General features: G+C 37.0%; 1 protein-coding gene and 1 pseudogene across 1 annotated transcript in view; one reads left to right on the top strand and one right to left on the bottom strand.

Annotated features, from left to right (window-relative positions):
• The window catches only part of NUP205 (nucleoporin 205), a 79,927-nt gene that overhangs the window by 15,860 nt on the left and 50,176 nt on the right, over window positions 1-13,891 (bottom strand). Inside the window, exons 31-35 of the mRNA XM_002927617.4 lie at window positions 7,467-7,615; window positions 6,047-6,238; window positions 5,098-5,219; window positions 3,381-3,519; window positions 1,515-1,641 (exon numbers count right to left, since the gene is read on the bottom strand). Coding sequence (XP_002927663.1) covers window positions 1,515-1,641; window positions 3,381-3,519; window positions 5,098-5,219; window positions 6,047-6,238; window positions 7,467-7,615 — 729 coding nt within the window. The remainder of the gene's footprint in view (window positions 1-1,514; window positions 1,642-3,380; window positions 3,520-5,097; window positions 5,220-6,046; window positions 6,239-7,466; window positions 7,616-13,891) is intronic.
• On the top strand, window positions 12,677-12,904 carry LOC109490939 (annotated as a pseudogene).

The following is a 13,891-nucleotide window of genomic DNA, read 5'->3' as shown; positions in this document are numbered from 1 at the left end:
TAGAGAAATCAAGGGAAAACCGTTAGGAAGAGAACCACTACAAAGCATGGTGGGTCCTTAGCAGAGGCAAGAAGGATGGCCTGACTGGTTTCATCTAAAGACACTGGGATGAGTTGGGGAAATGAGTGTAACAAGCCTACGGGACTGAGATACACGACTGGGTGGAGTGAAAGCTGCGCTCTCCTCAGAACAATCAAAGGCTCCAAGTGCTTCAACAGGCACTGCGCTCTGCCCTGACAAACACTTTTCCTCTCCCAATACAAAGGGCTCAAGCACCGATACCCCCTGGAGAGGAAAACATATTGGGGTTGGTGGGGTGGAACCATGGGCTGGCCTCAGACTTGGTAGCAACATAGTAATGGAGGTAGGACAGCCTACGAGTTGCACTGCCCAGGCTCAAAAGCCATCCTGGCTGGGAAACTACATCACCAGTATTATCTAGGTGACTTTCGAGAAGACAACCTCAGTTTCCTCATCTGTAAAATGTGGAAAATAATAGTTCTACCTCACCAGACTGTTGTGAGGAATAAATAAATATGCTAAGCATTTAAAATAAGGACTTTGGCACATTATGCTTAATAAATATGAGCTATTATCATGAGCTACAAGTTCTGAGGGAAATAAAATCCATAATCAGCCATGCCATCTTTCAAGAATAGAGGCAACCTTTAGACATTCACAAACATTAGAGAATTCACAGAGTATAATATACTTTTTCTTGGGGGAGGGGACCTCAGTACAAATTAAAAATACCAAGAGATAGGGGTGCTGGGTGGCTCAGTTGGCTAAGCGTCCATCTCAGTCTTGAGATCTAGCCCGGCATCGGGCTCTGGCACCAACTCCATGCTCACCACAGAGTCCACTTGTCCCTCTCCCTCCTCCTCTGCTCTCCCCCTACTCACAAGCTCTCTTACTTGCTCTCTCACATGCACTCTCTCTCTCTCAAATAAATAAAATCTTAAAAAACAAAAAAAACCCAAAAAACTAATAGTCTTTATGCTCTCATAGTAAAGAAACATTTGTCTGGAAATCAGCAATGTCTTCAGTTTCTCCTCAATTAATTCTTTAATCTGTTAAATTCATGTAAAATTAAATAATTTTCTAAAACTACACAAAAAAGGTAACCTTGTTCTCGTAAGTCACCACAGTATGTCTCTGTCTCTGTCTCTCCTGTATGTGCACATACAGGAAACAGTGTTTGAGAAGCTGCTCACCAAATGTTAACACGTGACTTCGCGCTTGCTTCGGTAGCACAAAGACTAAAAAAAGCACTTGGTAATTTCTAGGTAATGAGGTTTTGAGTATCATGTTCTTGAGCTCTTTGAATTTTTTTGTATGATCGTATATCATTCTTATACATATAAACTTACTAATTTAAAAAAAAGCAGTTAACTCTGTTAGTACCAATTTCAAATTAAGTCCTATGTACTGCAAAGTCGAAAAAGCCTCATTCTATTAAGTGTACGTCAGTCTGTAAAGAACTATTCAAAGTCCATTCAACATAATCAACTCACCAGGAAGTGCTGCTTTACTGATAATTCCTGTCAGCAGAGCCAGTTCCTGCAAAGACCCAGCACTCACATCCTGACAGCGCAAGATTGCTTGTATGGTATCAGAATGTGAAATGAGAAACTGCAACACCTGAGCCGAGGAAAAGGAGGGCAAACGGAAAAAAGAGAGGTCAAGATTAGCACATTTTTGAAGTACCACATTCAATGTAATGAATCATAATGAATGTAATATAGCGACTGTCTTTTGCATTTATACAGTTTATTTCTTTTAAGGAGCAAACATTTACCTAAAATTCATTAGAAAGCCAAAGATAAAGATGATTTCAAATTTGAGGAATTACTGTATTTAGAAGCTAAAGTATAACTTACAACTACTGTATGAAAACTATTACTTGGCCCTTATTTTATTTCTCTTATTTTTGTCCAAATGGAACTAGACCAGGAGTTTAAAAATGACTCACTGAATTTAAGCAGCTCTATGAAAATCTGACTAGCCTGACATGGGGACAATCACATAAAAGCTTTTGTTAAATTCTCCTTTTGATATAATATGAATGAGATAAAAATCCTGACCTCCAAACTCTGCCCTTCCACGTGGAATTTTCTAGTGTACTTTCATGGAGGAATCTAATTATTTTCACATGTGATGTCTCCTCAACTAGGTCTATAAATGCCTTGAAGGCTGAAACTATGCCATAACAAGCTGAACATCTGAATCACTCAGGAACTGTGCCCCCTTCTATTTTTTATTCAGATTCCTGGCCTTAACCCATAATTGTTGGAGGTAGAACTCTGTAATCCTTTTTTTTTTTTTTTTTTAAGTAGGCTTCATGCTGGGCCCCAATGTGAGGACTGAACTCACAACACTGAGATCAAGATCTGAGCTGAGATCAAGAGTTGGACGCTTAACCAACTGAGCCACCCAGGCGCCCCTTGGTAATCTCTATTTTTAAAACAAGCTCCTTGGGGGATTCTGCCACAGCTAGTACAGAGTGGCATTGGAGAATCTTGTATCATCACAATGTCCAACTTCTAATAAAAAAAATCTTAATCTCAATAAAGGAGAAGACAAGGTAAGTCTTTGAGTTTTAAAGAAGTGACTCAAAGGACACATATGGAAGTGGCAGGATGTACTAACACAGCATAAAACAAGGTGCCATGTTAGAAAGAGCAGAATTCTACCATGGTGACATAAGCCTGAACACTGATGGCAGGGAAAGCACTGAAAATTACCGTAAAGTATTAGGACGCAGTTTCTGCGGGTGCTGCAATAACAGAGCAATACAATAAAAAACTGCAGTCATAATGATAAGTCTAATCAGTGAAATGGCTAAATTATACACTGTATTATTAGTTTAAAGAAAGAGATTTTGTTTTGAAGGTTTCATTGAAAAGGGATGAAAATAAAACTAATTTCTGGTGCTTAATGAAAAAAATTTTTATTACTTAGAAAATTCACTTATTTCAATTACTTCGTTCTCTAAATATCACAACCCAACGGGCCATCATCATATATCTTTCATATTTTCTGCAAGGCCTAAAATAGCGTACAGCCTCTCAATAAATCCCTGGTTAAATTACATTTTAGAAGCTGTTTATTCCTATCATAATAACCGCTTCCTTTTACGGAAGAACAAATTTAGAGATCTTACTTTCCATCTCACTATTCTATGCTTCACTGTGGGGTTTCACTCAAATAAGAGCGGGCCAATGAAGTTCACAGCAAAGCACAAGGGGCTGGCTTTCGACACCCAGGGCTGCTACAGACAGTATGACGAAGGTAAAGTCACGGGCGCTGTCTATGCCTCGGGTTTGTGCAATGGTAAAAGGACTCTGCATGATGCCTTCTACACCCAGGACTCCTCTCACCTGCCCCGCTGCCTGTAAGTGCTGGGCCGTGCTGGACGTGAGGATGACCTGGCACAAGCGGAGAGCCGGGAGCAGGATCTGCCGGTAGCGGTCCACCGGGGCCGGGATGAACACTGGCGGGTCCCTCATGCCGAACATGCTTCATTCATTTTCGCCCAACAAGGAGAGAGTGACAGTCCAAGAGTTAAGGGACGCTAACAGTTCCTGACCATCTCCATGGCAAACAAGCCGAGGTGCCTGATTAAGATGTGAAGCTACTAAGGAGAATTCTGCATCCCACATCAACAGTAAAAATGGAGTTATTTCAATTCTGAAAAATCCTGGTAAGGAAAATCTGCATAATGTGAAGACAATGCTTGGAAGCTCCTTAACATAGTTATTCTACTCTAAATGCTCCCGTGGGCCATAGAAACTATAAACAAGAAACAGACAAAAACAAAAGTTATTTTCTCCAAATTTCCCTCTCCTGTACGCAAAGCCAGAAATGAGTCTACATTGCCCATTATATTAAAAAAATCAAGATTTTAAAAAGTTAAAATCATTTCACTTTTAAGATTAGGTATTAATAAACTATCATTTATTGTAAATGTTTGTATTTAGATTTTTAGACAAAAGAAGGGAACATTCCCTATTGAAGGGAAGGGAATGGAAACAAAATATGGAAATAAATAAGAGAAAGGCTTTGCATAGACAAGTGATTAAATGCCAAGAGCTGAGGAATGTAATCAACTTAATCCTCTTTACCTATGGGGAAAATAGTTAACTCTCATGTTTAAAATTTTAGAAAGCAATATAAAAAACCATTTCTTTTCTGAAGGTAAAACAGTTCTACAGTTAATCCTGAAACACTCAAATATTCAATTTGGCAACGAATCTTTCGAAGAAAATTAGTAAAACTGACCTAAGTGTTATTTACTGCTAAGAGGGTATGCTAACAATGTTGAAGTCACGTTAGACAAAATGAGAAAAAAACCCCCACAAACCTACATTCAAACTGAACCGAGAAATCTGTTAAAAACCTTGAAACTTAAAAATAGTTTGACTAAAAGATTTCAAATGTGCAAGCGGTTGATAAAATGCTACAATGAGAAAAATATAAAATACTATTCAAGTCATCAGGAATAGGAAATACACAACAAATTATAATTTTACTACACTACTTTAAAGGATACTGTAACTAAAAATAAATACTTCTTTTAAGATTTTGTTTATTTAGAGAAAGAGAGAGACAGCGCAAGCGGGAGAGGGGTTAGGGAAGAGGGAGGGAGAATCTCAAGCTGACTCCATGCTGAGCTCAGAGCCCGATGTGGGGCTCAATCTCATGACCCTAAAATCATGACCCAAGCCAAAATGAAGAGTCGGACACTCAATCAACTGGGCCATCCAGGCACCCTTAAAAATATATGTTCTATTGAACAGAACAATAAAATTGCGAAGAAAGACATTTACCAACAAAATGCTCTCTTTTTCCCTCTTACATTACTGCTCTAAAATGGAAAGCATTAGGTCCCTCCTACTTTCACCCTTACTAGCAACTTCATTTTTTAGTAAATGGCAGGGATGCAGAACCCAAAAAGAGTCATCAAGATGAAAGAGTACTGCTGAAACAGAATGATAAACCAATGGCAACATTATGTTTGCAATATCTTTTTTCCTCACTGATCCTTTACAGTGAAGAATTAGTAAGGAAACAACACCAACATATATGGACACTTACCCCTGTGGGTCCATCTCTGGGCGCATGTCATAGACCTGGCATTGTGCCAGTCTCACTATCACCCCAGACCTCAGCAGTTCTAACGCACCCTGCTGTATTTTAGCCACTCTTGTAAGAAATGCCTAAGAAGTTACAAAAGAAAAAGCATCAGTATAGAAATCATATCCAAGGGCCTCAGATAAAAATGAGACTCTCTCACAGCATATTTCTGATCTTTAATCATACTGAAGAGAAATTCCGAGCTAGCTATGCAGGGGCACATTATACTATGTTTCTCACAGGATTCTATGAGGATTGAGTGCCTTACCTCTTATCATCATGTGGGCATATGGAAGGCAGGGAAGATTGTTTTGCCCACAACTGTATCTTTAGTACCTAGTGCCACATCTGGCATGTAATAGGTATTTAATAAATACTTACTGAACAAACAAAGGAGGGAAAAGAACTTAATAAGGAATCTAAGACTTCAGTACTCCTATTATTGGGACATTGTAGTATTTTCAACCAGGAGGAAATAGAGAAAACAAATTTGGAGGAAAGGAAATGATGGATTATATACTGTACTGAAAATCATTAAACTAGAACCAGCACATCTACACTAGAATGTTTACCAGGCAACTAATAGAGTCTGAATTTTACTGTGAAGAGACAATTTTGCTCATTGCTCTCCTCAGAGGACTGAGTGTCCTATCATTCACCATGAGCGATAGCCTGAATGAGTAGCAGTTCCATTACCCAACCAACCCTCTCAGGATCACTTCGACTCAACTTTGGCATGCTTAGAAGATGCACTTCTAACACATGTTCCAAATTTCAAACTCCTTAAAATGATTACAGCTTACATGATAGAAATATTCAAAATGGCTGCCACATTAATGTTCTTTAATGTATCTATAGCTCTAAGAGGAAGTGAGCAGTTGATTTAACTTCAAATGAATAAAAGCCTTACCATTTTGGATTCGTAAGTATAAAGGGCTTTTAGAAGGGGAGGTTGTGGAGTTAGTAAGCTCTGCAAAGTATGGTCATCTTCTACCAAGCTGTCCACAAGCACCTTCAAATAGCCACTGTTAGAAAGATACAAAAGCCACTGCTGCTGTTTATCTACGGAGACAATCCGATCAAGTAGAGCCAGTGCCAGCATCTGAGGAAGAACAAATCACAGTCTGAATCACGGATATGGCCACCAAAATCACTGACAGAAACTGCCTTTCTATGTGAAAACACTTAGAACTATTCTTACAAGGGGAATGGTAGCTTGCAATAATATTCTTTTTTTTTTTGAGAAACTGAAAGCTATGTATACAGAATCTCGATTTATTAGTAAAAGGAGGAAAGGGACTTTTTAAAATAGCTTTTTTCCTAACTGTGAAATTTTACATGCTCATTACAGGAAACCTAGAAAACATAGAAAAGCATATAGAAAATATGTGGTCTGTTAACACTGCTAATCCATGTTAGTCTCTCTCCTCCCAGTCTTTTTTCAATGCACAATAACACCTAAACTTTTTTCAACATAATTGAGAACTTACTACACAGTTTATATTTCACTCTATTCCTTAAAATCTCCTTTCCCATGGTCTTCAAATACAGTTGACTCTTGAACAACATGGGGATAGGAGCACAGTGGAAAATCCACGTGTAACTTTAGACTCCCCACAACCTTAATTACTAACAGCCTGCTGTTGACCAGAAGCCTTGCGGGTAACATAAACAGTAGATTAACATATATTTTCTATGTTATATGTACTATTTACCGTATTCTTCCAATAAAGTAAGCAAGACAAAAGAAAACGTTATAAAGAAAATCATAAGAAGAGAAAATACATTTACAGTGATGTATTCTATTTGTCAAAACAGATCTGCGTATAAGTGGACCCATGCAGTTCAAACCCATGTTGCTCAAGGATCAGCTGTATATGATTTAAATGCTATGAAATTTTCCACTGGCATGAAGTTATCTTCTCACTGCGTTATCACCAGTGTGACACGGTATTTTAAAGAAATATGAATGCAAATTTTCCTCCAGAAAGCAGAGAACGACATATTCAGTATAAAAGCTGTGCATCCAGCATTCTCTTAACTGAGATCTTCCTTAAACAGCATTTCGACCAATGTAGGGCCAACCTCACAATCCACAGAAAGATTATTCTGAGGGAAAATTCTGAACAAACTGAAATTCTGAACAGAATTAAACAAAACATACAAATAAACAATAGAAATTTCAAATCATACCAAATAAGAAAATTCACTAAAACATATTACAGAAAACAATTCTCAATATGCAACATGCATTTGAAAGTTGATTCAGTTTATACCTTAATAAGTCAAAATATTTATTCAATTTTTCTACTAAATAGGAGTTACTGTACCCTTCCAATCTCATGACCATCACAGGCATCTCGACAGACCACTTCCATGAGCGCAGCGCCGTAGCTCTCAATGATGGCTATGTTTTCTCGCTGTAATTTACTAAAAACATCTTCAGGGGCTGTCAGCCTTTCCCACATAGTTTTCTTGGCTAAAAGGGTTATAAAAGAAAATATTTAAAACACTCCAATAAAAAAACAGCTTGGTAACCGAGTAATTACACCTCATACACACGAGAAAAAAAATCCCTCCATTACTCCATGTACCCAAAGGCCCACCAACCAATGGGTCTAGGCAGGTGAACTTCAAGGACCCAATGCATACATTCCATGTATGTACACTAAAATAACAATGGTATTAGGAAAAGGATAAATTAGCTATTCTTAAAGAAATCAAGATGAATTATAAGACTACAAGAGAACCAATATCTTGTGTTTATTCTGCTAACCAATCCTTTATTGAGATCTATGAGAAATGTAGCTAAAAAACCCAGGTACAATGTAGACAAATATCTGCTTCCCAAAAAATCAGATAATTTTATTCTTTTATATTTTTTAATTGACATACTTACTAAAACAAAAAGTACACCCTGTATGATGGCAATTTAAATATACAAAGATAACTAAAGATATGATCATACATTTAACACGAGATTCATGTAAACCTTCTAGAAAAGTTTTAAAAATATATTACATAAAGCCATGACCTATATTTGAAACCAATCTTATGACTTTTTTACTACATAGCAGCTATCTTTTAAAATTAGGGAAAAGTTCTCAAGATGAATTGATCAGAATAGAGAGTAAAAATGAAGCAAGTTTAATCATGAAAAATAAAAGTTAACCCACATTGTGGACTACACTCCATTATAAAGTTTACATCATGCAAACTTTCAGTATTAATATTTTTTCCCTAAATATTTTTACCACTACTATGAATTTTATTTCAGTTATACTTATTTTTAATCTCAAATAGTGTCAAAGGAGGGGACAGTTTTTACATTTCTCAATATGTCACCTCCATAGGTCATATGGTCCCATCTACTTCTCAGCCTCATCTTCTGCTCTTTGCCTCTCCCACTAGCTGCCACCACATGAGCCTTTCTGTACCTGAAATTTACCACTTTGGTCTCAGGATCTTTGCACTTTGATCTCTCATGGTTTTCCCTGGGTCTTAGCATGGCTGCCTCCTCTTCATTATTCCAGCCTCTAATATCACTTCCCAACTACATCTGACACCCCCTACACGTACACACACACACACAACACAGTACTATTGTATTTTCTGCTTAGTAACTATTTACCAGGACCTCAGGTCGTGTTACACTGGGATTCCGTTTTGTCTACCACTAGTCTCCCAGGACTTAGCACACTGGCTAGCACAGTGGCACCAGTATTACTGATGGACTAACAGCTTAAAGAAAGTTCAGACACTTGCCCCAGGGATGCCACCAGAAGCCCTCAGGATGGGTGTTCAAAAATCCAGTCTGCGGAGTTTTTGCATTTTTTCTATTTTACAGATGGGGTTGCCACAAAATTCTGTTTGAATACAGGTTTTGAGTAAAAGTCTGAAAGCCACCAGTTTATAGTTTATTTTAGCCACAAATTATGTATTTCAAACATAGCTGAAATGAGGGTAGAGGGCTGCTGGAACATTACTCCACAGACCCTTCCACATGACCCTGAGATCCCTGCAAGAACCCCTGGGCTTCACAGTGAAAACTGAAAGCAGTGGTTTGCAGAAAACCAGGAGAGGTATCAAAGAAATAACTTGATCTTCGTTTTCAAACTGTGAATAAGATCTCCAAGTTCCACATACTATTTATTCACAGCACCATCTAGAAATAAGAAAATTCTAAGTCTGCAATAATTTTAATTAGAACTTTCGTTTAAATTTCCATTTTTGGAGGATAAATTAGTTCATTAGAAACCACCAAGTTGGTTTCTTATACACCAAACCGTCCCTTCTTTCAACGTACCTTACAAATCACTGCCATACAAACTTTCTAAACACCAACTTCATATCACTTTTCTCAATAATTTAAAATGGCTATCGACTGCTTAAGCCAATTACCTCTAACACTAAAATTTCACTTTCAAGGTCATTAATAATATGGCCCTACCCTCTCTACTTGACTTTATTTGCCATCAACCTTCTCCCTTGCTTATACCCAGGACATCCTCCTTAGTCTTTACTCCCTCCCAGTTTGGGCCTTGCCTGAAAAGCCCTCCTCCATTTACTCCTGTGTAAATACATTTTTACCCGCAAAATCCAGTGAAAGTCTTGATCTCTTTTTTTCTCTTACTTCTTATAATTTATACTTGGGGTTTGAAAACTAAAGGCTGAGGGCAAAATTTGACCTGTTTTTATAAAGATTTAATGCAACATACCCACGGTCCTACATTTGCAGTCTCTGGCTGCTTTCGCACTATAATGGCAGGGTTGAGTACTTGCAACAGAGAGCATATGGCTTGCAAAGCCTAAAATACTTACTATCTGGCCCTTTACAGAAAAAGTTTGCTGGCATCTGGTCTATATCATCCAATTTAACACTTTCTGTTTTATAAATACATATATTGTCATTTCTACTAGAATATAATCCTTATGAAAACAAGAACCCAATTAATATTTTCTGCTTCTTAGAATAAGTGAAAATAACCAACCACCAAATGATTACTGATTTTTATTTGTATTGTGAAAAACTGGAAATAATCTAAATGTCCAAAAATGGGTAGGCTAAATAAATTATGGTATTCCATAAGTGACAAAATGTACAGAGCTATTAAAAACATTACTTAATGAAGAAAAAAGTTCATAAAATACTGAGTGGAGAGAAAAGGGAGATTATAAATAAATATTAAAATGATGGCTGGCTGTAACCAAAATGTTGTGGTAGTTCTTAGCAGGGTAAAATGTGTGATGACTTCTTCCCTTTGTTTATTAGTATGTTCTAAATTTCCTACATTTACTATGTATTTTGAAACAAAAAAATAAAAGCTAAAAATATTTTTTAAATGCCTGATGATTAACTCTTAGGTTCTCTGGTTCTTTTTTCTTGTCTTTTTTTTTTTTTTTTTAGAGAGAGAGTGCATGCATGTGTGTGCAAGTTGGGGGGCAGAGGGAGAGGGAAAGAATCTTAAGCAGACTCCCCACCCAGCTTGGAGCACAACACGGGGCTCCATCTCATGACCTTGAGATCATGACCTGAGCCAAAATCAAGAGTCGGTGGCTTACCCGACTGAGCCACACAGGCGCCCCACGTTCTCAGGTTCTAAAAGAAGTGATGAGAAATGTACATCTAAATTCACAGCAAGAAAAGAGCCTACACTTAACTATATACACACACATATAGCTATAGCTAGTGTTTTTAAGCCACTTACTGGAATCAGACCCAAAAGAACAGTCAACAGCAGGCAAGATGCTCTATAAAATCCTTTTAGTCCCACTACTTTATGACTTATAGGTATATTTATACTATAATGCCAGATCATACTAATGCCTAGACCGTACAAACTGAAAATCTCACAAAAGGATTTTCACAAATTTAATAATGGCAATAGATTTTCTTTTCTAACCTCCTTTTTAAAAAAGATGAATTGATATTATGGTTTCACAAAGAGCAAGAATATTCTTGCTCAAAAGTCACAAGAGCCCAAAAGAATTATGAGCAGAGCAGAAAATTCCTTATTCTTATGACAATTTCTAATGCTTACTTATAAATAAAGTATAAAACCGATTATGATTAACTTGTCAAAATTAAGGGAAAAGAAAAGCCAACTTAAAACAATTAGAACATGGGGCACTTGGCTGGCTCAGCTCGTTTTGACTCAGGTCATGATCTCATGGGTTGTGAGATCATGCCTTGTGTTGGGCTGTATACTCAGTGGGGAGTCTGCTTGAAGATTCTCTCCCTCTGCCGCCCCCCACTCACTCGTGAGCACACACGCATGAGCTCTTTCTCTCTCAAATAAATAAATCTTTAAAAATAAATAAATAAATAAATAAATAAAAGAACATATGAGAAAAGCTTATAATAAAAGTGTTTAAGATTGCAACAAATCAAACAATTTTAAAATTAAGTAATTGAACTAACATCTTCCAAACAGCTATATCAATCAGCAATAAATTAAAGCTGAATGATAAGCTCCTAGAAAATGAAAAGTTATTAACGAATCTGGTTTAAAAGCAATATAATCCATTTTACTGAGATTACAAGAGAACATTCAAACAGGGCTAATCTCATGGACATAAAACTAAGAAAGATGTACTACACTCTCTGCTCCAAAATGTTAGCATAACTTTATAAATTGGCTTTACAAATAAACTTCTATTAAAAATATTAACCAGATGAAAAAATGTGCTGAAAAATGTGTATCTTTGTAATTATCAATTTGTCTTTAAATGTGAAGTACTTTTATAATATTAGAGCTTAAGAAACAAACCAAAAAAGAAATTAAGAATATAACAACGATGCTTCATATTTTGACACTTAGGCTCTGGTCAAATTATCCACACTTTCTCCTAACTGGTAGGAAAGAAAATAAAAGGTAAAAAGAATACAGACAAAGAGAGATAATCATGATGTCACCTCCTGTCAACTAACCCCTAAGGATTACATTTGCAAAAGCTATGTCAGGTTTTATAAGAATAAGAATTCTTCCAAAGAATTTACTCAAAGAACATATGCTTTTGTTCCTCCCCAGATCTGCACTGAAAGCTCGAGGCAATGGAATCTAACTACAGGGATTTTCAGAAAGCTAACTGTATGCTTAAGAGCCATCTGAATTTCCTTTTCCCTAAACTGTATGTTCATATCCTGTGTCCATTTTTCTACTGGGTTATTGATTTGTAGGTGTTCTTTACATACTAGAAATTAGTCCTTTATAACATGAGCTACAAATACTTTGCTGGTAGGTATTATCTATCAAATTAAAAGGAAAAAATTACGAATTGCAAAAAGACAACAACAAAAAAGATGAAGATGTGAGATGCTTTGGTCAGGAAAAGCAACATTCTATTACAAACTGAGAAAACTGAATTCTATTCTCAGATCTGTCGCAAACAAGCAAGTCGTTTAGTCTCTGTAATTCAGAATCCTTTTATAAAAAACAGGGAAAATAACCGCCCAGTATCCAGTATATATAGTTATGTTAAAAGTAAATTAGGGGTGAATTCTGTTTGGAGGCATCTCTGAGCTCGCCGAGTAGATGCCATGAGCAAAGCTCACCCTCTCGAGTCGAAAAAATTTATGGACAAGAAATTATTGAAATTAAATGGTGGCCAACATGTCTAAGGAATATTGCCGGGGTTCAATCTGTTTATGAATCTTGTGATAGATGAGTGTGTGGAAATGGCAACTCGTGGGCAACAGATCAATACTGGAATGGTGGTAATATGAGGCAATAGTATCATGATATTAGAAGCCTTGGAACAGGTATAAACAATGGGTGTGTTCATGAGAAAAAAATCAACTACTTTCACATGTCCCCTCTCCATAGTACCTGTTTAACTACAATATAAAAATGAGGTCATGTGCATTTTCATACTGAACTTTTTTGTTAAATAAACTTTTATAATAGTGTAAATAAATAAATAAAGTAGGGGCGCCTGAGTGGCTCAGTTGGTTAAGCTTCCAACTCCTGGGTTTCAGCTCAGGTCATGATCTTAGGGTCTTGAGATCAAGCCCCATGTTGGGCTCTGTGCTCAGCGAGGAGTCTGCATGAGATTCTCTCTCCCTCTTCCTCTGCCCCTCCTCCTGCTTGTGTGTGCGCACTCTCTCTCTAAAATAAATAAATAAACTCTTTAAACAATAAATAAATAAATAAAGTAAAAGTGGTAGGGGAAGTAAGTATAGAGACATTAAAAATTCAGTTTCTGTTTTAAAACAAAATAGAAAGTAGGTACAGTATCAAATATACATATACACATAGGTCCTCAATAAATATTTACTGAATTTAATATTTCTTTTTTTTTTTTTTAAAGTAGGCTCCACGCTGAGCATGGAAGTGGAGCTTGAAATGAAGACCCTGAGATCAAGACCTGAGCTGAGATCAAGAGTTGGACGCTCAACCGACTGAGCCATTCGGGTGCCCCTGAATTTAATACATCTAATTTGAAACTTAAAAACACTATCTAGGGAATAAAGTACTTTGCTATTTAAAATAAGTCAAAATAGGGGTGCCTGGGTGGCTCAGTCGTTAAGTGTCTGCCTTTGGCTCAGGGCGTGATCCCGGAGTCCTGGGATCGAGCCCCACATCAGGCTCCCTGCTCTGCTGGGAGCCTGCTTCTTCCTCTCCCACTCCCTCTGCTTGTGTTCCCTCGCTGGCTGGCTGGCTGGCTCTCTCTCTCTCTGTCAAATAAATAAATAAAATCTTAAAAAAAAAAAAAAAGTCAAAATAAGCAAACTAAGTCAAAATAAACTAATTAA

This window comes from Ailuropoda melanoleuca, chromosome 1 (assembly GCF_002007445.2).
Source record: "Ailuropoda melanoleuca isolate Jingjing chromosome 1, ASM200744v2, whole genome shotgun sequence".
Classification (NCBI taxonomy): Eukaryota; Metazoa; Chordata; class Mammalia; order Carnivora; family Ursidae; genus Ailuropoda; species Ailuropoda melanoleuca.
This window is presented reverse-complemented; position numbering and strand designations above follow the sequence as displayed.